At 38.6% G+C, this 26465-nt stretch overlaps 1 protein-coding gene across 2 annotated transcripts in view; it reads right to left on the bottom strand.

Annotated features, from left to right (window-relative positions):
- Positions 1-26465, bottom strand: part of USP25 (ubiquitin specific peptidase 25) — a 92603-nt gene that overhangs the window by 42539 nt on the left and 23599 nt on the right. For both annotated transcript variants that reach the window (XM_021403404.1, XM_021403397.1), the window contains exons 4-5: positions 21523-21646; positions 15925-16087 (exon numbers count right to left, since the gene is read on the bottom strand). In XM_021403404.1, the coding sequence (XP_021259079.1) occupies positions 15925-16087; positions 21523-21646 (287 nt within the window). The remainder of the gene's footprint in view (positions 1-15924; positions 16088-21522; positions 21647-26465) is intronic.

The raw sequence follows: 26465 nt of genomic DNA, 5'->3' as shown, positions 1-26465 counted from the left end.
CAGCATTCCCAAATCTCTTCATAAAAGAGCGTTTCATGAATTTGATATTTTCCCATACACCAGAGTACAGAGCATCTCCAAAATCAGAAGGCTATTGGTGTTGTCCTTCCCAAAGATTTCAGATTTAGAAAAAAAAAAAAAAACACTCCTACTAAAACATCACCAAGGAAAGACTTTTCTGACCTTGCTAAACCAATATAATCAAGTAGGCAAGCTTTTCTTTTTTTCCTTCTTATTTTGATGCTCAGAATACAGGCTCCCCTTTTATCCTTCCTTGTAGAGAGTGAAGATTAAAACACCAAGTTCTTTGTTTACTTACTCAAAGCACAGAAAATGTTAATATTTAATTCAAGTGACATTCTAGAGGTTCATACTAATTGAAGTTATGTCTTATGATGTAACAGCATTCCACTGATGGGCTCTTTGTCAAGCAAAACATAGCAATGTCTTACGTACAAAACAAAACAGCTGTTGAAATATAATGTCCGAAGATTGACTTCATGACTAACCCAAGTGCTATCAAAGTGCCAAGTACAGAAAATCGTACCAAAGTTTATCATTTTTGCCTGGCATTTGATCCACATTTTTTTCACATGCATATCTTTAATCCAGAATTATCAACTGTGAACATGCAGCTCTAACAAACTGAACTAACTTTCTTCTGCAAATGGCTGAGGATAATTAAGGACTGCTCCTTCCTTTTCTTTAGCTTTATTCCATTCAAAATTATTTTGGATATTTCTTAAAGGTATTGAGTTACTAAACTTTTCTTTAAAAGCAGAAGTCAATTTTACATTGTACATTGTGCATGTTTGTTTTGAGATGCAGCAGAACACTCATACAGTAATTCACTGCCCACAATACTAATGCTAACAGGACAGTCTCATGTCATAGACTCTTTTTATGCCAAGCAATATCAACTTCAGGAAATTTCTCTTTATTTAGTAAAAGAGAATTTCCACGTGTACAATCTCAGCGTGCCCAAGACCAGCCTATTTTTATGCAGAAAGTACTTCAGAGAAGAATCTCAGGGGACATAAAAGAGCTCACCTAAATCCTCCTTGCAGCAGTGTTATAGAATCATAGAATGGCTTAGGTTGGAGGGAACCCTAAAGCCCACCCAGCTCCAACCCTCCTGCTATGGGCAGGGTTGCCACCCACCAGATCAAGTTGCCCAGGACCCCATCCAACCTGGCCTTGAGCACCTCCAGGGATAGGGCATCCACAGCTTCTCCGGGCAGCCTGTTCTAGTACCTCAGCACCATCTCAGTGAAAAATTTCCCCCAATACCTAATATAAAGCTCCCCTCTTTTAGAATAAAGCCATTCCCCCTGTCCTATCACTATCAGACTGTGTAAAAAGTCAGTCCTTCTCCTACTTATAAGCTCCCTTCAAGTAGTGGAAGGCCACAGTGAGGTCTCCCTGGACCCTTCTCTTCTCCTTCACAAGAGAGATGCTCCAGCCCTCTGATAGCCTTTGTGGCCCTCCTCTAGACCCACTCCAACAGCTCCACATCTTTCTTGTGCTGGAGGCCTCAGGTCTGAAGAATTTCTGGTAGAAGAAAACAAGCCTGATCTAAAAGGTGGATATTTCATATCTACTGGCCTTGATTGAAATTGAAATTAAAATGTAAAAGTAATGCATGCAATAAAAATTCCTTTAAAGGTTGATTTTTTTTTTCTTCCAGTCCCTCCTGGGTGCACACCCAGGGCTGGACTAGGCCACTCAGCAGGGGAGAGCCTCACCATAATGGCATGGGGCAAAGGGTGGGGCCAGGACAGTGCCTGAATGAGGACACAGGTACTGTGTGGCACCATCCATACCATGTGGCACCACACAGAAGGCCATGTGGCTGAAGGAAGGTGGCCAGGAGCAGCACTGCTCGGGGGCTAAGAGTATCATTCGGCAGGGTGAGACCTCGTGGTGCTGCAGGGCATTGTGTTGGTGCTGGGTATCAGTCGGCAGGTGGTAATTGCAGTGAGCCACATATATTTTTATCATTGCTTTTTTGTTTCCACTTTCCTCTTCTGTCTGAGTTTTTATCTCATGAGTTCTGCTTTGTTTCCAGTTCTCTCCCCATCCCACCTTGAGGGGAGGGAATGGTCATGTGGTGGTGCTGAGCTGCTGCCAGGTTACACCACAACACAGATTAGCCACGAGATGAGAGCAGACTGCTCAGCACATTCTCCAGGCAGATTCTGACAGCCTTTGAAATTCAACAGAGCCCACACAGTTTCTCTGGGCAGCCTCCTCCATTGTCTGTCTCTCCTCCTGGAGAAAAGTGCTCTTTATATCCACCATGAATCTCTTGCCCCAGCTGACATCTTTTGATTCTCATCCTCCCAGCATACACTGCTGTGAAAAGCCTGGCTCCATCTGGGCAGTGGCCTTCCCATAGGTAAGAGGTCCTCTCCAAAGCCATCTCCTACCCACTCTGAACAACCACAGTGCTCCAGGCCCTAACCAGTTTGGTGAGTTCACCTCATCACGTCAGTGAGCTTCCTGTACCACAGGTCCAAATCAGAGCACCATGAATAGAAAGGCACAATCATTCCCCTGGATCTAGCACCTGTGGTTTTGCTCATATGGACCAGGATGCTGCTGGCCTTCTCTGCTGCCAGGGCAGACTCCCACTCAGCTTGCTGATGGCCTGGAACCACAGTGCCTTTCCAGCAGAGCTGCTCCCCAGCTAGTACGGGCACAGACCTTCCTCCTTCTTGGGAACATGTGTTTGCATTTGTCCTTGATAATTCATAATTTTCCTTTCAGACCGCTCCTGCAGCCTGCAGAAGACTCTCCAAATAGCAACTCTGCCATCAAGAGTATAAACTGGGCCTCCCAATTCATCGCCTTCTGGCAACTTTACCAAGCTAAAGCTGACCATCCCATGGACTTACACAGGCCAAGCAACTTCTGACTCAGTCCTCATCCACTGTTCAGAGTTATTCTCCCACAGCTAGGCACACGGATATGGGAGACAGTAATACGAGTTAAAATTATCATGAAAATCAAGAGATTTTTTGACTACTGTCTCTTACTGTGTCTGTTTTGGGACAGAACAAAAGAATAACAGAAAGTGCAAATGAACAAGCAAAAAAAAAATTCAGTGTCAGTTCAGGGAGCTCAAACTAACAGTATTGAATGGCAGCAGAATGTCTGCGACTGTCTTGGTATAGGTAGCAATGTAGACATACGGCAGCTGCTCCGAAAGTAAAATCTCTTATTTTACTACGTCAGTCCATGACAGCAGAGGCAGATGTTGGTTGCATGGCAGTACAGGTTGAACCTTCCCACCAATATTCCGTTACATTTTGTTGTATGCAACAGATGGCAGCAGAGGGGCAGTCTGACAGAATGGTGTCTGATGTGGAAGTCTAGATGAAGCGAAGGTGTGTCACTGAATTCCTCCATGAAGAAAAATTTGCACCTGTTAACATTCATTGACACTTCCTGAATGTTTATGGAGACCAAATAGCAGATGTGAGCACAGTGAGGCAGTAGTTGGTGTGTTTCAGAAGTGGCAAGAGCAACATGAAAGACAAGCCACATTCCAGACAGCCACAGTACGGCTGCCACACCATGAAACGAAGAGCAACTCGATCAGCTCATCCACACAAGTCACCTAATGGTGGTGACTATGTTGAAAAATAGTGTTATGAGGCAGAGAATTTGCTCTATCAAACAGTGTTACTATGCTCTTCATAGCCCACGTTGTAGTTCCCATGAAAATAAATAGGAGGCATTGCTTTCAGAGCAACCTGCGTATTTTCTGTTATGTCAATGTGAATTTGGTAGTTGTAGCTTCAAGAATATAAGACATTAAAAACATTCACTTTTCTGAGTAACATATAACCTAGTTACATGGAGTCCAAATAGTTTCAGAATATAAGCAGCCTTGGTTTCACTTAAAACATCCTGCCTATCCCCTTTTCCCCTCTTATTGTCTAGGATTATCAAAACAGGGACCTTGGCAGAATTTAGGTTGGCAGAATAATGGATTAATTCTTAACATTCAAGTACTGTGATGTTTTATTAATACTGCAAGAATATAAATTAGCATATTAAATCCATAAAAGCTTAGTATGCAACACAGATCATTAACAGCTGCCAACAAGAGTCCCAAAATAGTAAAGGTACTGCCATCAAACATACTTGGAGAGTAGGAAAACAGTAATTCTACATCTAGATAAAAGAAAACTTACCAAGTTGTTGCATGTATCTTAGGACAGGCACTCTCTAATGGATTCTTAAAGCACGGGGCGCTAAAACCAGCTATTTCTGGGACACGTACACATTGTTTTCCTTGATCAAAAATTGTGTATTTGTTTCCACCACAGAAGACAAAGAAGTTAAAATTTTTGAGCAAGAGCTGATGAATTTTTAATACTGATTACCTTTCTAAAGTTTACATGAAAATGTACAACTTTCTAATACAAGGAACACAGTCATCTTTTTATTCATTACAAAGATTAAGGTCAGAAGGAAGAACCTTCAAATTATTCTGTGAAGCTCATACTGAAGAGATTCAGACTACTAATTCTAAACCAATCTGCAGGATGCAAAAAAAAAAAAGTTTAAGTAGAATGAATACTTGACCAGTGTCATAACCGCTGCAGAAAACCAAAGCTCTTCCTAAGGTGATAAGCAAGAAAAAGAAAATATCTTGGTTACTAAAAAAGCTTAACCAACAAAATAGGACGTACCTACAGGCAGAGAGCTAGGACAGCACTGACTTTTGTAAAATGTGGTCATCACTGAGGTTTCTCTTACAACAGCCTCAAGAAGAGCTGTGCAATTTCCATTCTTGTGGCATGCTATTTTGTAGGCTCCCTTTTACCAAAGAGAACTGGATTTAAAATGGACAAGAATATCACCACTAGTGTATATGTGCATAGCAATACTAATGTGTCTGCAGCAAATACTAGCAAGGAATTTGTCCACATTAGTGTTAAGGCTTAAGATTTAAGAGGAGAAAAATACAAACCTGAATTTTGGCAAAGAAAATTATGGACTTAATTTTGGTATAAGCCAAAAATCAAAAGACGTCTTATTAGTACAGTTTAAAAAGCAAGTCTTAGGCAGAGGGAAAGAAGCATGAATTCATAGAGAATTCTATAATAAATTGTTTCAGGTACTGGCATTTAGTTAAAACACGATTTTGTTTAAGTCAGAAGTTTGCATATGCATTAACACACTAAAATACTCATTCACTACGATAACATTTAGTCATCTTGTGCATTTCTGATTTTATATTTATTCAGATTTTGAAGCCACAAAGCAGAGACTGTATGTACCTTCATTCTGTACAGCAAGCATAGAGCAATCTTCAAGAATGAATACACTATTATTGTTCTAAAAGTAAAGAGCAGAAATAGAGTTCTGCCTATGTCACTAAGTACATTATTCAAAATAGTTTTTCTTGGCCAACATGACATATTAGACTTACATTCTTGCTTCACTTTATAAACAATTTTTGGTGTTTTACGGTACACGGAGCTAGTATTAGCGGGGTCAGCTGGACATTATTAGGGTTAACTTTCTCATTCATGCTTATAACCTACGCCAAAGAAAATGCAGAACAATACGAAATATATGCTAACACCTGCACACATTAGCATATACTTAACCTTACTAGTTACTGATATTTGAAGTGTTAAGGATTCAGAAATAAAATCCTACTGCACTTATCAGTGATTCAGCACTCCTACAGACTGAAGATTGAACATTAGTGTCATACTGCAAAAACACAAGCAAATTCACTGGCTATAAATTCATTTATCTCCAAACCTCAAGTCTTTTGGACTCTACACCACTAATTCAGCAGCACTGTTTCTCTCTTATCTTTAAAGCCTTCCTCGCCTTTTCTATTCAATGACAGACTTTACTTTCATATTCATATGAAAGTTCATATTCTTAAACCTACTCTTTTGACAACAGAAGACCATGAACAGGATTGTTCGTTGCCCCTGCACTGACTGTTCTGCTTATGCCCTGTGCTCCTTCCCACCCTGCACATCCCTATAACTTATGCTGGGGCTGCTTGCTATTCCACTTGTTCATGTCTTACTCATGGTAAGTGACAAATCGTGTTTATTGGAATAGTGACTGATGGAAGGTATTAAATACGGTCATCTCACCTATATTTAAGCTGATACATACATCACATATCAGTAAAACATTCAGTAAACAGAATACAAGAATCAGAAGTATATACAAAGAATAATGCTTAAACTAGAATGAAACTAACTACTGTATTTATTTGCATATAAAAGTACATCTATTTTACTTACAGTGTGGAAAATAATTAGTGTTAACAAAAACAGAATTTTAAGTACATTCTCCTTCTTTGGGCAGAGAGGAACCAGATGAGGTTTAACAAGAGCAAGTGTAGAGTTTTGCACCTAGAGAGGAATAACCGTATGCACCAGTACAGGTTGGGGGATGACCTGCTGGAGAGGAGCTCTGCAGAGAAGGACCTGGGGGTCCTGGTGGACAACTGGTCGGTCGTGAGCCAGCAGTGTGCCTTGGTGGCCAAGAATGCCAATGGCATCCTGGGATGCATTAAAAAGAGCATGGCCAGCAGGTCAAGGGAGGTGATCCTCCCCCTCTACTCTGCCCTGGTCAGGCCTCACCTGGAGTACTGTGTCCAGTCCTGGGCTCCCTGGTACAAAAAAGACAGGGATCTCCTGAACAGAGTCCAGCAGAGGGCCACAAAGATGATAAAGGGCCTGGAGCACCTCTCTTATGAGGAAAGGCTGAGTGAACTGGGTTTGTACAGCTTTGAGAAAAGAAGACTCAGAGGGGATCTGATCACTGTTTATAAATATCTGAGGTGTGGGAGGCAAAGGGACGAGGCCAGACTCTTTTCAGCAGTGCGTGGCGATAGGACAAGGGGAAATGTCCACAAACAGAAGCACAGGAAGTTCCGCACAAATGCGCATAAGAACTTCCTCATGGTGAGGGTGACGGAGCACTGGAACAGGCTGCCCAGGGAGGTTGTGGAGTCTCCTTCTCTGGAGATATTCAAGACCTGCCTGGACGCACACCTGTGCAACTTGGTGTAAGGAGCCTACTTTGGCAGGGGGGTTGGACTCAATGATCTCTAGAGGTCCCTTCCACCCCTACAATTCTGTGATTCTGTGATTCCTCCTAGGCACTTAGTAGCCCTGTGTACTGTATTCCACCTTTTAAAGAAACAGACCTTACAAAATGAGGAAATCACCCAGAGCATAATATTGATGTTGCTTTTTTTTCCTATGCATTGATAATTTGGCTTTCCTGGAAATCCACACGTTCTTCAGAATATTGCATTTAAGGGAGAAGAGAGAAATCTTGCAGTTGGAATTCATACAGAACAACTCCACTTGCACAGTGGAGTCAGGAAAAAACTCGGAATTTTCAAAGTCAGAGAGACACTCAATCATAGATCTTAAAAGCTTTGGAAAGCACCGCAAAATGCGTATTTATTCATAAATGTTCAACAATTCAGCATTCCAAACTGCTGAAAACCAGCTTTAAGCTGTCTTGTTTTTCTAGGCTTTGCTGTAACATGGAAGAAGATGGAAAACAGTTTTCGTACTGTTTGATCTAGAAAGTCAGACTAACCTAAGAACTTTTGCACACTTGGGTTAAGTCAACATTTAAAATCAACAGCTCACCATAGTACTACCAGCCTGCAGTTAGAGAATGTTTACTCATTTAAAGCAACATATTCAGAACATGACTGTAATTCAGAAGACAGATAAGCATGATCTGAAATGCTTCCAGAATAACTCATCTTATACTTGTGTCTTGGCACATAATAAGAAATGCCATTCAACCACTCCTCTGTTACATGTTCAAAGCAACAAAAAAAATTAAGTTAGGACATGAAGTAACAGCCAAGTTTTCCTAATATGGTTACAGTTTTGAAGTTCTTGCTTAAATGCACAAGCAAACGATACACCTAAGCAATTTCACGGCTTTATATCCTTCTGAACCTAGTAACTGTACAAAGGCTCACAACTCAGCACTTCTATTCTGTATGCTTTCTTTTCATTAAATAATCGTGTTATTAGTTAAAGGCCTTCCAATACTTCACAAAATAAACTTCACACTATATTCTACATGTAAAGGAAGTCTGAAAACACCATAGCAGTAATCAGAGAAAACTGGGGCCACAGAGAAAAACAAAAAACAAGAAAAGGAATACCCCAGCTGAAAGCATCACGAGATGCCTGAACACAGAAGAAACAGGTAGATTTTTACTCAGCAGTGTTAACAGAAGTAGTAGTGGAAGGAAAGAGAGAACCTAGACTCCCAGCATCCGTATTCTTTCCTAGAGGAAAGAAAATATTACGTCAATGACAACTGTAACTCAGAGATTGTGGACTGAAAGCCCGTCAGCATCCAGTCTTCCATTACATGCCCAGGGAAGCAAGAGTTGTCTGCAATTAGCATATAAGCAACTCTTTCACATAATAATATACTTTTTGGTATCACCCATCACAATCCTCTTAATTCAACATGACCAATAGGAAAAACAAAATAATTCAAAAAATAAGACTCTCACTGTAAACTGCGTCAAACATTGTAAAAATGGTAGCTGGGCCACCAACCATGAAGAAAACTTTAGAACTTAGTTCTTCTCAGAACTAAATGCTTAGGATCAAATGAGATCCTAGCCCCAAACGCTGTTTAGGTTTCTCCTAAACAGAAAACAAGAGTAGAACACCTGAAGTACTGTTAGAAAGCCTGAAAATAATAGTTAAGGGGCAGCCATGGAGAATTATGCTTTTAAAGACTGTAGCTTAATCCTTGGTTCTGCAAGCTATGCAGTTTCAGGGAGGGAAAAAATATATAAATGTCATATTTTTGAGAGACTAACTAGACTCTGACAGACTCCCATAGAAAAGAGCATGGAGACATCAAACCCCATTTGACTTGTTGAGATAACTCATTTGCTAATGTGAGGAGCTACGATCCAAATAAGCACTCAGGAAGTCAGGATTCCCAAATAAACACTGCACGTAGTACTTTAAATATGGGACAAGGGGTGGCAGAAATAGAACAGCACCTACAGTACAATTTTCATGCGATTCCATACACACCCTTTCTTCCTTCCATCAGAACTTTGTATTAGTGCACTGACTGCATGGCATTCACTCAACAGTCAGCTACTCGATATATCTCCTGTGACACCTTTTTCAGGGGGTAAGCACTTCTAGCATATGACGGAAATCCTGCTTCAAACTCAGAAATATAAAGTTACTCTTATTCAGTGTCTTAAAATAAACAATCTTGGCAACAACATGCACAAGAAGCAAGCCTACAGACAACAGTCTCAGTAGAGTATATGCCCTATGAATTATACTACTTCTACATCTTAAGTCCTGCAAGCACTTCATTCATGCTTAGCATGACAAAAAAGAGACAACTGGACAGGCTCAATAAACTTTAATCTACCTCAACAGTATCCAGTATGCCCGGGTGAATTCTTCAAAAATTTAGGTTTACTGAAAGCCCAAAGGATGGAGGAAATTGTTCAGGGACTTGATTAGTTTATTGGCAGATACAAAAGAACTGAATATGTTTTAATACAGTTTTGTTTTGACATATTTTCCTGAAGACTATTTTCTAAACTCAAGTTATTATTAAGTTTTCAACTGCAGAACAGACTTTTTAAATTTACACTCAAGAAGAATATTAATGTTGATTCTAGTGATACTGAATGTAGCTGTTGAAAACAAAGTTCTGTTTCTGAGCCATCTGATGAGAGACTTCCCTCTTACCCTACAAAAGAGAATGAACTCCACATATGCATATTTCTCTAATACGTAAATAAAAGTCAGTATTTCTAGAAGTGTTTAAAACTTGTTAGTGTTTGCTGTCACTCTCTGCAAATGTATTTTCAAGTATTTCATGCTCGTAATGCAGATACAACAAACCACTGATAATCGCATTTGACTAAGTTAACTAATTGGTGGGTATAAAAACAACCATAAGGAAACTGTCGACATGTGAAAAACATACTCCTTTTTAAACAAGCAGGTCTGAAATAGAAGGATCTTTTTTCTTTGCCGTTCACTTTTAGATTGTGATTGACAGTAGTTAACATTTAGATATTATTGACCTATGTGATGTGTGAAGTTTCAAAAGACTCCTAAAGAAAGCTTGAAAATACTTCCACACAGTCAATGGAACCCAAGGAGTCAATTTGTCCCTGTGGATAAATAAATATGGTATTAGCTAATGCTCTAAATTAACGTGCATTAAATTTCCTGGGGTGGTTGTTTGAAACACAAGTCTTTCTTGCTGACAGACAATATTAATAACCTAAGTTCTCAACCAACTGAAGTTATAAATCCTTCAATGGTTTACTTGAATTACATTCTATAGACCTAATTAGGGCCAAACCACTATAATTCCCAATGCCACAGATTTTCATATAATAAGGATGATGACCGTAAGAACTAGCTAGTCCTCTTTATAACCAGTTTTCAAAGTATAAAGTTGCATGTCAGGCATAAATAACATGAGATCATAGGTCTACAGATTTTACTAGATTTTACTGCAGATTCCCTAGCCCCTTGTCCTTATCTCTGTGGCTGATGAATTAAACCTCAAATTCCCTATAAAATATTTCTTTAAAAATCTGCAGTCTCCTATTAAGAAAAAAAATATTTTATGAAATTACAAATACACACAAAATCAGTAGTCTTGAGATTCTGAACTGTTATGGAATGTAAAATCTGATTACACAAGAGAACGTAAAATGCCAAATCATATTATCTCTGCAAAGACCTTTACTGAAATGAAATGTTCCTCTATAGTATCACCAAGATGTTTTTGCTACTGAAAAAAAGAGCTATGAGTGAGAGGGAATAGGGAGGAGAGTGGAGTAAAGTAAAGCTTCAAAAGATCCCAGGAAAACAGAAAATTCAAACGTGATAGTTCATTAGACAATTAGATGTCCAAGAACAGGAAAAAACTTAGGTGGTGAGCAAGGTGGTAGGGAGAACAAATACAGAAATAGCATCAGAAATAGCGTGGCCAGCAGGACTAGGGAAGTGACAGTCCCCCTATACTTAGCTCTGATGAGACTTCATCTCAAAATCTCTTCAGTTTTGGGTCCCTCACTATAAGGGAAACACTGAGGTGCTGGAGCATGACCAAAGAAAGGCAATGAAGTTGGTAAAGTGTCTAGAGAACAAGTCTTATGAGAAGTGGGTGAGAGAGCTAGGGTTGTTTAGCCTAGAGAAAAAGAGGCTCAGAGGAGACATTATTGCTCTCTACAACTATCTCAAAAGAGGTTGCAGTGAGGTGGGAGCTGGTCCCTTCCCAAAAGCAACAAGCAATAGGATAAAATGAAATAACCTCAAGTTGCACCAGGGGAAGTTTAGGTTGGATATTAGGAAAAAAATCTTCAACGAAAGAGTTGTGAAACATTGGAATAGGCTGCTGAAATAAAGACAGATTCCTCCATGCAGAAAGAATTGCAGCAACTGACGTCCATCAATGCTTGCTGAATGTTTATGGAGACCAAACAGTGGATGTGAGCAGTGAGGCAGTGGGTGACGCATTTCAGCAGGGCAACAATGACTTGAAAGACAAGCCACATTACAGACAGCCATGCAGATTTTTACGAGCATAGAATGTCAGCTCTTGCTCATCGCTGACAAAAATGCATGGCTAGTGGTGATGACTATGTTAAAAAAAAAAAAATGGTGTTTTGTAGCTGAGAATTTGTTCTATCAAATAGTATTGTACTGCTCTCTTTGTATCTGCTGTAGTTCCCATGGAAATAAATAGGAGGCATTGCTTTCAGAGCAACCTATGTTGAGTCGAGTCACCATCCTTGGAGGTACTTAAAAGGTGTATAAATGTGGTGCTTAGAGACAAGGTTTAGTGGAAGTGTGAGGTTAACAACTGGACTTGATGATAGAGGTCTTTTCAAACCTAGATGATTCTTTGAACTGACAGGAGGATCATATGGTACTGAGTGACTATGTAATAAGATAGCAAAATTCAACACATGTAAATGTACAGTGAGGTACATGGTGGAAAACAATCCTAAAAGTTAAAGAAAATGATGGGCTCCAAGCTAACTATTATTCAAGTAGAACTTTGAATTTATGACAAATAGTTCCATGAAAACATCCACTCAGCATAAGTAGTTGTGTGGAAAAAATACAGATCCTGGCCTGAACAGGTGACTAGCCCATGAGAAAGGGCTCATATCAGCTTGGGAATGCAAGTAAACTGCCTCTAGCTTTCTGTACGTAGCTAGATGAAATCCATTTGTGAGAAACTGCTCTGTAGCTGTATACAAGTCTCCTTGCTTCTTGTTTACTCTGATACATGATCTTTTATTGTCTCTGTTACTTACATATATGTTCACGGTACTACTGGGGGTCAGAAAACACCCCGCCAGCCTGCTGCCACAAGTATCTGCCAGGACTGGTCTCAGGACAGACTCTATACTATCCAGCCACCACCTGTATGGAGGCTGACTGGCCAGTCACTCCCAGTAACATGAGCACCTCTTTATTAAACTGATAAATGTTAACTTTCCTCTGCTTACTTTCCTTGGGATCAGTATATCTTATGCAGAAACACTGGCACTTTTGCATTACAGTAGTCAAAACTCAAACAGAATAATTAAGAAATAGTTAAGAAAGGAAGACAGTATGAGATCAAACTAGGTTGCTCAGTGCTTTAACTGTGCAGCTCTTGAAAGCCTTCACAGGTTCAACAAAGCCTGCACAGCCTCTGGGCAGCTTTCTCCTGCCTTCTCAACTACTTGCCTGTCCTAATGGGGAAAAGTGCTCCTTACATCCAGGCTGAATCTCTCTTATCTCTACTTAAACATGTTGTCTACCACAGAACAGTTTGGGCTGGCAGGGACCTTAAAGATCATCAAGTTCAACCCCCTGCTATGAGAACCCAGGTTGCTCAAAGCCCCACACAACCTGATCTTGAATGCTTCCAGTGACAGGACATACACAGCTTCTCTGGACAATCTGTCTCAGTGTCTCACCACTCTCACAGTAAAGAATTTCTATAATCTAAATCTACTCTTTCAAACCACTACCCCTTGTCCAATAACTACACATCCTGGTAACGAGTCCTTCCTCATCTTTCTTGTAGGTCCCTTTCATGTATTGGAAGGTCCCTACAAGGACTCCCTGGAGCCTTTCCTTCTTTAGGCTAAACAACTCCAACAGTGTCAGCCCATCTCAAAAGAGGGGGAGAATCATCTCCTTTGATCTGCTGACCACAAATCTTTTGATGCAACCCAGGACGCAACTGGCTTTCTGGCTACAGGCTTACGTCAAATATTTCGCACACCAATAACCCCAACTCCTTCTCTAGAGGACTGTTCTCAATCCAGTCATCACTGAAACTGTAGTAATGTTTGTGATTGCATCCACTCAGGTGCAGGAATTTGCGCTTGGCCTTTTTGAACTTCATGAGGTCCTCCCAACATGCACTGCTGTGAAAAGCCTGGCTCCAGCTTCTCATTGATCAGCAAAGGCCAACCATCCCATCATTCCTGAGGTTGACAATTTGGCCTATCTCCAGTTACTGGAAATTTCTGACTCTCAATGTCAGCAGCCTTGCTAAGACTTTGCCCTCTTCTCTTAGCTCCACTGGATAGAGTTCAGTGGGTCCTACAGACTTATATGGTCCCAGCTGTTTCAAATAACCTCTGACTCAGTTCTCACCCACTGTTCATAGTTTATCACTCACAGCTAGGCACAAGGAGCTGAGAGACCTTGTTGGTGAAGTGAGGCAGAGCAGACACTGAGTATCTCAATCTTATATGAGCCTGCTATCACTAAGTCAACTGATCTATTCAGGAGTAGTCCCAAGTTCTCCTGGTTCAGCTTTTTATGATGAGCCCAAGAAAAAAAAACCTCTTTTTATCATAGTGACAGCGTTAACTCTGAGTTTTCACTTTCCTAACACCACCTTTTCATGTTTGGGCAACGTTTCCAAACTCCTCAGCAGCCCATCTTTATTTCCAGATCTTTACTACCCATAAGTAAGGCTTTGTCCATATTCTCAACCAGATCAGGTGGTCTGTAAACGTGGCACCCTTTTTAGTCTGTGATGAGCCTCTCCTTTGATCCTGACCAATAAACTCATCTTCATCAGTTTATCTTGTCCAACATAAGCACTATGTACATTTGAACTGCTTTTTCACAAGAAAGGCAATGCCCTGCCTTGTCATCCCTGCTTGTCCATCCTGAAGAGCCTGTATCTGTCCATTGTACCACTCAAATTCATACCCCCCCCTCCGCTCCCAGAGCTGCTGAAGAACTTTTTTGGTCCCTTAGCAAAACAGCTACTAAAACTAGAAAAGAACTGTAGAAGGACAAGAAGGGAGATCAGAGGTTTTAACAGGTTCTATATAGACAATTACTCAGGAGTCATCTTGAAAAAAAGACACTACAACTTGTTGAAAGAGAAACATGACAGAAGTCTACAGAAATGTAACAGCAGTCAACTTTTAATTATCTTGTCTAGAGCTGACATTAAGGTCACCAGAAAAAGCTAGTGAGACCCAGGTTCAAAAAAACAAAAGAGGCAGTTCTTCAAGAAGTAGGGACCAAAACTATGGAATTGCTACACAAAGGACCCTGTGAACAAAAGAAGACTGGAAGGCTCAAGGGAGACAAGTGCATAGAAGAGAAATCCAGGGAGGATTATCAACTAAAACTTCGAAGGATCAAGAAACAATGTCTCAAGATTAAAGTAGCTGAAGGTTTTGATGTGATTTTTAAACAGAACAGTAACTTGTTCTGTTTGTATTTCTCTGTGAGCATGCATTTATGTAAATTGGTAGGCAGAACATAGATCTAAATAGACTTGGCCAGAAGTACAACATCCATTGTTATGGAAATGATTAACTCACTGGAAGTGCTTCAGCAGGTTAGTAATCTGTTAAAAATGGGTATTAAACATTGCATTTGATTCCCCTGAAAATCACTGACAATGAAAAAATATGCTGAATTTGCTTCTTGGAAATAAATAAAAAAACAAAAAATTGTATTCTAGATTCAGCCACAGATATTTGTGGTTTTGGATGACTTTGAAGGTATCTACAAAAACATATATGGATTTAGAAATTCATTATATGGTATTAGAACATTATAATTCACAAGATAAGTTGCAGTATCTGAACTCATTTACCTATTAATCTAATTATCTGTTCAAAAAATAAAGTGTTTTTTAATTAAGTGATACAAGAATCCTTCAAGTAGGTAGTTGAGCTAAACAATTATTGCAAGTCAGCTATTAGCTATATATGCACAAAAAAACAGACTAAAGAGCACATATACTGACTGTATTAAGTAACAAATCTCAAAACAGATGCACAGGCATCCACATCACACCTTCCCTTTCCTGTTTCTCAAGTTTCATTCTCTACCAGTTATTTCTTCTTTTGCCCTACTCTGCTCTATATCTCCACACAGCTATGCTGGTAAGCACTTCATGACTGAGAGGATCTCATTTCCTTTACCTAGTCAGCCACCACCTTCCAGTCATTAGCGTATGTTGCTTTTAATATAAGAAGTCTGTTCCTCATTCCTAATCCAATTTGCATGCTTTTTGGCATCCACATTGTCATTTATGTCAGCATGACCTGCAGGCACTCAAGATCTTCAAAGACGCAACTCCTGGCCTTCAACAACTTTTTAATAAAAACAATCATTAAAAACTCACAATTTTGAAGCTTTACTTAGTTATGCTGTAGTACTTTATAAACTTCAGACATACACGTGAGCATGTTAAGATGCACAGTAAATAAAGTAGTACTCAGATATGTCTCATTCAATGCCCTAAGCTTCCTAGGAAAATAGATATCTTAAGTTATCCCCTTAAGATAACTCACATCATGTTAAATACAACAAGGAGCTGATAAAAGATGGCGCTTACCTGAATGACAGCACTAAACCAGCATGTATTTCCTACGTTCTTCAATCCCACCGGACAGTTGTCTTGCCGCTTCCGATCATAAGGGTTTGGAGAGTCACTCCATACCTCTGGATGTGTCCTCTTTAAACTTGCTTTATTTTCTGCAATACTGGCTTCTAGAACTCTTTGAGAAAAGGAGGGGGAAAAGGAAAAGTGAGCCAAAGCAAAAAAAGACTTAGTAAAACACTTTCAATTACTAAATCAGACATCTTAATTGCATCATTTGATAAATGATTGTACTGAGCTTGGCTTTAAAGTGGATTTACACACAATCTTATCACTTCAAAAATGGCACTATTTTACGGTTAGATATATTACAGTTTTGGATAAATAATATCAGTGAGTGAGTGACACTCCTACAAGAACTATCAATACAATAGCCATATCTGTAAGTCATTAATTATTTAAGAATCAGATTCAAATATGATGGACAAAAAGAACTTTTAGGCAGTATTATTACTGCAGCACTTTCATCTATAAATGCTTTCATTGGCATGTAGAGCATAAAGTCATCAATAATTATTTTACTGACAGGAAACAAAAGCTACCTTGGTAAATTTCAAAAACAGACAACCTTTTTTATATCCATTTTGCATCCTATGCCACAGTACTAATTGCTTTCCATAGTAAATAATTACTTTATAAGCCACATTTGCAGAATGTCCTCATTTCACGTGACAAGATCAGCTAAATGTTATGCTCCCAAACTCAGGTTTCACTTAATATAGCATTTTCACATCAGCACATATCCTTAGTTCAGTGACAAAGCACACCTTAAAGGTAATTTGTGATAGCTATGTATTCTAAATTGAAAAACAGAAATAGGCTCAGGTCATAGAACAATGTCTCAAAATCGTAAGCAAAGCTCCCTGGTGCGTGCATCATTGACACTGCAACTATCCCCAACCACCTAGTCCAGCTATTACACAAAAGACTGAGCTGCTAAGGAACTACTAAGTCTGGCACGCACAGCATTTCAGGGGCTGTATGACAAACATGTAAGTAGTCTGTGCAGCCTGAAGGATTGCCCTCTTTGGTTCTGGGCTCGCTAAACATCAAAGGACAGGTTTAGGCTAGTTTCTGAATTAAGTTCCTAAAGGACAAAAATTTGAACATCTTATTAAAAATAGATATTAAAAATAATAAATAATAATAAAAAACACAAAAGAGTAGGAAAAAGCTGACACTACATAGCCATCAGTTTCCTAACAGTATTTTTTTTTTCTTTAGGGCAATATTCTTGTTGAATTAGCAAAGGATATCTTACAAGAGATACTAGAATAATGAAGCATGAAGGGACAAAACTCCTTAGGATTTAAAAAAAAAATTTTAAATTTAAAAAAAAAAAATGTCCTTCATTCAAAAAGTGTTAGACAAAGTGCTAGACAGCCCGCATAACTCTGCTTTGAGAGTAAAAGTTATTCGATGAGGACATTAAAATCAAATCAAAACAAGTGTCTTATGTATTTAAAATAACTTCTCTTTTAGGAAGAATTATCTAAATTCTTGTTTAAACTAAATTGAAGGGATCTTTCAAACTGCCTAGAAGACTAGCAGACTGAAACAAATTTAGAATAATTTTGCAACAGACTAAAACACCTTTCATACCACCTTCATTGCATATGAACAGTCAAACTTTTTTCCCTCCAAAATCAGTAATATTACTAGATTAATGTTCTGAACATAAATATTCTCAAACTGTTTAGAGAGCACAAGAATAGGCAATTAAATTGATAAACAACTCTAACAAATTTATTTATTGTATTTGTTTTCATATTTTTATTATTATTATTTATAGCAATTGAGGGATTTCCTCATTTCTAGAACCACTTCAAATCTGCTTTCACATCTTAATAATGTAACTGATTCTCAGAACTTCTTATTTTTCCTCATTTTTACCTAAAACATTATTTGTCTTTGAAGAGAACATGCAATGAGCCGCAACAAGAGCTATGATACAAACTGAAATAAAAGAGCATATTCAAATGGAACATGGTGAGCAGCTCAAAAGCTCCATAAATAAATATACTTTCCAGCATAGCAAGTATGCACCTTCTGTTTTACTATAACATTGACTAAAATCAAAACTATGAAGTCCTGATCTGAGATACTACCTTGACAAAACACCTTGTTCGTACTTTGCTCTTCAACAAGATGAGTAACTTTACAGAAAGCTGGCACGAGGACTCAGCAATTCTGATTAAACAGCTGAAATACCCTCTGTACAACCATCAGAGATCACAGCAGCTGTCGCCAGCAGCACAGCCATCAACTATGTGCAATGAACGGCATGTCTCTAACCTCATGGGGCCAAAGGCTTCCCCACCTCCAAGTTTTGGAATCTTGTTCAGAGGGTAACTTTCAAATGAGGGTTAGTTAATGCCAGGCTTTGCGTGAGACTTGAAAGCAGCGTTTCTCTCAACAACGAGCTAGGCATAGCTAAGCTGCATTCCAGAGTTGTTTGCATGGGGCTAACTAGATAAAGCAAAAAACCTAGGGCAGGCAAAATGTGTCCAGAGAATAAAAGTTCAGCTAAACTATTTTGAGGAAATTCACTAAGCGTGCTGAAGGAAGAGAAGTCCGCTAGCAGGCTACTCAGTAAAAAGACTGTGACTTTCCTATAGCTGCACAGCCAGAAGTAACCCCAACCCTACATTCCTCACCAGTTTCACCTTTTATACATACAGACAATGCATAGTGCAGAGTCCTCAACAGTTTTCATGACCGTGTAAAAAAATAATAATAAAATGCTCAGGGATTGTATGCATCCTTATGCCTATATAGTACAGGCTTTCATTTTAACAAGGCTACTATTCTAGGCACAAGCTAATTTCTCCTTTCAATCACCTTACTGGCTTTCCCAGTAAAGCCCTATCTGGCCAGCCTCGAACTCCTTCAATCCATGAAAAATTATACAAATGGGAAAGGCTTTTTCATATGCGTAAATATACCGAAAATTCAAAGTTCCCTTGGAGATTTAAAGGGAGAAGAGTAAACAGCTCTAAACACGTCATGTACAAGATGTTCAGCTTTCAGACACTCGGACATTTCAGTTGCACTCCTCTTAACACCTACATAGTAATCAGATCTGTACTCATTAAGCAGCACAAGGCAATTACATTCAGAAAGACAAATTCTACATGCATTACAACATTAATTACACAATTCAAGAAATTCCATTAGGGTTCCCTTGGAAACTTTAACAAAATCAGTCTAAGTCAGATTCCAAACCAGAGTTTGAAAGAAATTCCTCCACACCTAAATTATTTAAATACGCACACATCCTACATTATTAAAAATATTACTGAGATGCTATTTGATTTCTGTTTCCTATTTAACTAAACGGAAGAACAAAACCAAATGGCTGCAGTTTGACCTGTTTACAACCATGCTGTTCTACTTTTTGTTTTTACAAGTCCTATACAGATATTGTGTTTTCTATTGGAATGCCAGCATTCTTCTGTGGGGTGTTAACTACAAAGTCCTTTTTTTTTTTTTTTTTTTTTTAAATAGTCTGAACTCCTGCCCTTAATGAAACTGATTGAATGGTTCAAAGCAAGAATTTATTTGTTTCTTGTGTTTGTACAATTTGGAAATAATTTCCCATCAACTCAGGGTGTACCCTGACATGTAACCAAATTGATCTAGTACCTCAATGTTGCCAAAATCCCACATTTTCACTCCTTTCAGCCTCTGTTCAGAAATGAAATGCCATCCCTTTTCTCATGCCATGACATACTTTGGATCTGTTCCTGAATATTCTTGTTTGGCCTTGGAGCTGGACTGATACAACAAATGCCCCAAAGAATAATACAGCAAGCATAGAAAACGTGTTACAAGCGGTAATTCCATAACCCTCTCGGTAGGAACAAGCTCTTAAACTGGCACACACTGCTGTGTGCAATTTTGCCACCAAATATACCTCTCTAACAGTTTCATGAAAATAAAAGACCAACTTTTATTCTCTATATATAACTGAAAAGCGTCTATATGCTTTTGTACATTATGCGTGGAAAAAGAACTCACACTACTCCGCCATATTCTACAACCAGAAAAAACACACTATAATTTAAGTCAAATAATTACTTATGGGGTAAGCAGGTAAGACTAAAAAGCGCTTTTTAGTCTGAGAAATGAAAAACAATGGCTACAGGAAAAAAACTAGATCTTCTAGGCTCACAGAAGCAAACACAGTAGAAGCAGTCAAAAGCTTGGGCAGGGGTAAAAAAGAGAAATAGACTTCTGTGTACAGAAATAGGTCCATATTTCTGAGTGACTGCCTAAATCACAACTCTCTAATTATGACAATTCTGTCCTTCAAAAAGGAACATGTAAGAGCTGCATTTCTGGATCAAAATTGGAGAGAACTTTTTCCATTATCTTGAACACATGCATATCCTGAGGTCTTAGTGAAAAACTACCCTTTAAAATCATATTCCAGTTATTAATGAGAATATAAATCTCTCTCATTCCCCTTTCCTTTCCAAAAATATCTAACACTAAACTCAAATAACTAGATGGTTTCTGTCACAAATACCAGGGCATACTTTGTTGGAATGCTTATTCTCAAAATTAGCACATTATTTTTTCAAAAGGAAAATGAAAATGACTCTGAATAACTCTAGCCATATTCTCAGAATTGGACTTAAATGGATAAGCCATTTTGTCCGCCTAATGCAGTGTACTGGGGAAAAGAATTACAGTGGTAAATTTGCCCCATGTATTTATTTATTTATTTGCACAAGCAAGCAGTACTTAACCTCCCAACCCTAGGATCAAATCATTGCCATTTTTCCGCAGAACAAGGCCAGCCACAGATGAAAAAAAAGCATAACCCTTCACACACAACCCCACACACAGGCTTAGTCCAAGTCTCAAACATTTCATGATTATATTTATATATAAATACACAATACACAAAGATATTGTAAAATCTCATCAAGGTTAACTTGCAGACTCTCATCACTTCCAAGCTGCAAATGTTCATAAAACTTTAAAACAAGAAGTTATCTTCATGTAAATCTAATAAATCCTACTTGTTAAAGAAGTTAGTAACATACTTTATCAGCTAAAAACATAGCAGCTGTTCTTTGTGTACTCAAGCCATAGCATCACAACCCCCGCTCCCCCAGCCTCAGCCTTACCGGAAGTAAGAAATTGTTACTATAAAATGAGCAGTGTAACAAACAGGGTAGGTTATTTATTAGCTTTTTAAAATCATTTTTGTTTGTTTTTCATTGCTTGTTACCTGATATAAAAAGAGATACTTTTTAAGTCCTACTTAAATATGACCACATACCCTCGATCTCCATTCACTTCCTCGATATTTAAACAGATACATCAGCATGAAACATACTATTAGCTCCTAGCCCACACATAATAAACTACTTTCCAGTTTAGAACATACAAAACATTAAAGCAACATCCTGAAGCCAGGCATATAAGTAGCACAAGTGAAAACAAACAAGTTATTCTATGTTAAATTAAAAAATAATAAAAAAGCAATACAGGCCAATCTCCAACTCTTTAATTTCTGCTTTACATAAGTTGTTTGTTTACCTGCTAATGGCTTGTTCCTCATCTGTTATTCCAGTCTCCCTGAATGCCCTGTTTGATTCCTCCAAACTCAAGGCAATTGCCCTCTGAAGATCATCTTTATCATCTCCAGTGAGATCAATCACATCTGAAAAGCAAAACTATCTTTCTCAAAATTAAACGTGAAACAGAATGAAAGGCAAGTCTTACTGTAGAGGAGATAGAACCCCGAGGACTGCTGAGCTGCATTTGAGTCCACCCCTCCTGTGGTCTGTTCTCTTCCAACAACTAACCATGCTAACCACCTCAAAACCAAAGAAAACCTCTGCAGTTTGCTCTTCCTAGGATATGAGAATCAACAGTCATTCTCCCTCCTAATGACTTTCAATTTATCCCACTGCTTTGTGAAACTTAAATACCTGTTGTTCCTGGAAGCCCTTTCAAAGAAATGCACTTAAGTGTATTACTTCAGCTACCATAATCGGTTTCTTCCAGAGTACACATGGTGAAAACAGCCTTCTCTTTAAAAATGATACCTGAATTCTTTCCTTTTCAAAGAGGAAAGTGTGCCTACCTTCCCCAAAATACAGGAAGAAGCCCCAAATTATACAAGCCTTTCCATACATTGCAACTTTTACACACTTTCATTACATGTGGGAGAGTTCCTTTCTCAACATAATTCCTGTCCGTTCTGTTCATGTATCCATTTTCTGAATGTATTTAAATCTAATTTCTTTCTGCCAGAAGTATCCCTCTCAACAGGAAAATTAAGTGAGTAAACAGTGAAATCAGAGGATCCATACAAGGGTGGAATGCTGGATGAGCTACTAACCAGGTAATAAACTGTAAACAGCCCTACTCTTACCTCCTCTCCAGCTCTGATTATCTAAAGAATCAGGTCCTCACACCTACTGCACAACCCCGTTTCCTGGGTATGGTAAAAGCTTGTTTTCCCCTCCGGAATAAAAAGTAGTGTTACTGTCCAGATTACAGCGCTAAACCAGGCATTCCCCAGCTGGGCACAGACACACTATTCAGCACAGTGAAGTCCAAGAGGACCGCCTGTCAGCTGTAAGGGGCCTTCAGAAAGAAACAAGGTCATTGGTTATTGTGATTTCAAGGGCCAAAAATTGCATTTTGCAAGTCAGCCAGAGAGAAAGAAAGGGGAAAGTGCAAAAGTGATTTTCAACTGCAACAGCAGACAGACCCACATGGACCACTGGCACCCTGCCTGTTTCCTTCGCTACTCAAAGGCTGAAGTTTACCTAAAGAGCTACAAAAGGGATTGCTCTCTAGCCTCGGGTTTGAATGTTAGAAGTTGAAAGACTACAGGAGGAAGAGAAACATATTCAAAGTCGATGGCTAGTCATGACGAGAGATGAATTAATTCCCAAAGAGCTTCTCTGTTTAGATTCTGATTTTTTTCCCTGGATGGATCAGTCTGCTTCAGACTTGCACTGTTGCACAACAGCTTGCACTGTGTCCTCAGGCTTAATTTTCTCTGACGCTTCTCACACTGAACTCATGATACAAAAATTATAATTGTGTGTTAATAGAAAATGTGATGGCTTGTCCTAACAGAAAGCTGAAACTGAGGAGAAGTTGTAAAAGGAACTTTTCTGTTAACACCAGCATCTTTAAAAACTAGTTTTCAACTTAGGCCTTTCTTCTCCCGAACAGTGATGACTGAATATCAATTTCACTTAGGGAGCTTTCAAAGGAAGTCCTCTTACCTGCAAATTAAACCATGAAATGTCACAATCTGAAAGTACGAAAAAACACTAAGTCCACACTTTATAATTTCGTTCTTATGGTTTATACAGTCAGCTCAGACATTCCAGCACGTTAGAAGGATACTTTAACTCAGATGTCTGAATTTCTCTTTCTTAAGTACTATAGGAATCATCAACAGAGTTCACAGGGGTTTTGATATGTGAGCAGCCATGGTGAGAACAATATAATCTAGACTAAAATAGTACCTCAACCTGGGTCATACACAGGCATACCTTTGTTCTACAGCCTGTGAGCAGGAGCAAGGGTACAAAGGTCAAGAGCAATGATAGTGTCCTGTGATTAGGCATGCTACCTATTACACTCTAAAACGCATCGCTTATGTTCTAGTTTCTACGCATTCGCAGGTAGTTCCACATGAACACCTCATCTCCACTGGAGACTACCTGTTTTTCTGAGAGTTACAATAGTGATCACAACTGAACATGAAATAAGCTATTAGCCACACGTGCTGGTGGTGAAGTAGAGGACTACTCTAATCATTTGATTATGGAGAAGAAGAACCCATTAGCTAGCCTATTCTAAAGTAAGAGTGATGAAACTTTTATACAACAATAAAGAAGAAAGATGGACAGTATTTTCCAGAAAAGAACTCATAACACAGTTGAATGTTTTGCAGTGAGCAAAAGCTCCCACTGTTATAAAAACCAACACAGGAAAATCTAGCAAGGTCAAATCCAACTCAAGCTTCCATTAATTTTTTTCAATTTCTTTACAACTCCCCAGCTCCTCACTCTTTATTAATTTATACCACAATCTTACGTGTTAAAAACATTTTTGCATTCATATTACAGCGATTATACCTTTTAAATATTAAGGCCCCAAATCCCTGACTTTTACTTTCTTTCAGAAAGTCAACAGAACAGTTTTCTTTGGCATGCAAGGATTGGAGGATTCTCTCTAGAAATGTTAGTCTTGTGAATACAGAGTTCATGATTTGCATAAAAAAAAGACACCATGGTGAAGATCTGCTGCCAGATACTACTACTACGTGTGATCAGTGCAATAGATGTATGTCTCACAGAATTTCCCTACTGTTAACTTATGTCAGAAAAATAAACTTCTCAGTGTCAGATGATCCAGGGTAACCTGCTGCATGTAAGCTCTTAGCTTGTAGCAAATGTAAAATAAAATCTTTTGGAGATTTAGGCCAATGTATTTTAGCTTGTTTGCTGGTCTTGGAGCACGTCCAAGATCTTTTTCAACAACTCAGATGACACAGTAACTCATTAAGCTACAACAGCTCAGGTATGACTTGAATCGTAAGCATAAATAAGAGATCTCAATAGAAGCAATAATAGAAGGGGAACAATCTGAGACAAAACTCCTCTTTTAAGAAAAATAATTAATTTTTTAAAAAATCAGTTTACACAACAGCACAGTTTGCCTCTTTGTCAGCAAGTCATAGACAATACGCATGTACTTATAATACTTGAAATTCATGCAGGTTTGTTGTTGCTGTTGCTTTGTTTTAGTAACTATGTTTTGTTAATTCTTACAGAGAGGTTTTTTTCTTTTGTGAAAAGATGTCCAATTTTCAGCAGTTAACCTATATAATCACTTGGTCTGAAGGATGGAATTCATAAAGGTAAGAAGAAAAATGACACTTCTCTAAATTCAGTCACATGGTTTTTAACTTGATTTTGTTTATCCCTCTCCATTAGGCTAAAGAACAGTTCTCAGTGGCTTAAACTCATAAAAGTACTTTTTATTGTAAATCACCACCTTCGAAAATGCAAACTTTCTTAATTAAGCCATGACTACAAAGCAAAGAAGGACAGTTTGCTTCTGAAAAAGTCTTTATGAAAGGAAAAACTACTCATCAAAACAGTTCAGCTTAGCATACTTATGGTGTTTATTCTAACAAAATTAGCATGTAGAATTAATAAGCTGTTCTACTAACTGAGGTATTTTTGTTCCACAAAAATGTTACACAATAACATATACTTCTGGTCCATAAAGCCAGCTTGTAATTATATGAAAAAGCAATTTTTAGCTCTATGTAGAGATTTGTGACAAAAATACTAGTATACATAGTAAATGCACACATATATACACCCACATCTATCTTTTTGATAAAACCTTATCGTTCTGCTTACTTAGGAAGTTTCTATCATAATTTAAATAAACGCTTCTTACTTGGTAATTGCCTAGGTCATTAAAATAATTACTGTCTTATCGTCTTATTACTTGTACCAGGAGGAGGCTGAGAGTAAAATCTTCAAACTTAAGTAAGCAGGGATACTCAGCATGAGGGACAGGTTTGGAGCAGCAATTAAACACAAGGACAAGCGATAAACAACCAGAGTGATGCAACTGCGAGCACACAGAAAGGAAAATGGAACGGCAGGCCTGATGGGTTCAACAGGCAGGTGCCCAGTACAAAAATCCAGCAAGACTGCAATTTCAACACACTAACATTACAAGAAGAAAAAGTAAGATTATTTTCATTTGCAGAGCTAAGCAAGATGTATTCTATCATCTACTATGCAGTGTTAAACATCATGATGGACGTGGGTTCCTAAGAGAAGATTAAAGGAATTTAATTGGCTGTACTTGCCAATTTCTGTTAAAACTGGATGGGGAAAGAACACACAGCACCCTGGTACGCGCTTAGCCAACCCAAACAGGTCTGACAAAAACTGCCCATTAATGAAACAGCTAGCAAATATGAACCACCGCTATCTCATATCAATTTCTTCATCTCAGCTGTTCCTTCCATCCTTACTATCTCAGGATCATAGCACAGTGAATTGATGATTCTTACATCAGCAGAAATGGGAAGGAGAGACATAGCCATAGAGCAAAGAAACAAGTGAATCAGTAAGATGAAAAGAGAGCCTCGAGGTACAAGACTCCTGACATTTTGTTGAAGCAGGGTACCTTGCCACACCCAGCTGGAGACATTACCAGGAACCTGAATGGGAGATGACACAAATAACCCCTGAAATAGATCGAAGTGTCTTGAAGACACATAGTGATATCCAAATTGGCTAAGGTGACAGAATGAAGTAGTATAAAATTCTGCTCACAGAAACAGTAAAACGCACAGCTACAGAACAGAAACTGACTAGGACTCATGCCAAGAAAGACTTAGAAGCTACAGCTGATCCACTCTCACCTTGCAGTTCACATCATCACAGTATTGAAAATATGAAGCATTCCGTTGAGATAAT

Source organism: Numida meleagris, chromosome 1, assembly GCF_002078875.1.
Source record: "Numida meleagris isolate 19003 breed g44 Domestic line chromosome 1, NumMel1.0, whole genome shotgun sequence".
Lineage (NCBI taxonomy): Eukaryota > Metazoa > Chordata > Aves > Galliformes > Numididae > Numida > Numida meleagris.
The sequence above is the reverse complement of the archived record's forward strand: the minus strand, read 5'-3'. Positions and strand labels throughout refer to the sequence as shown.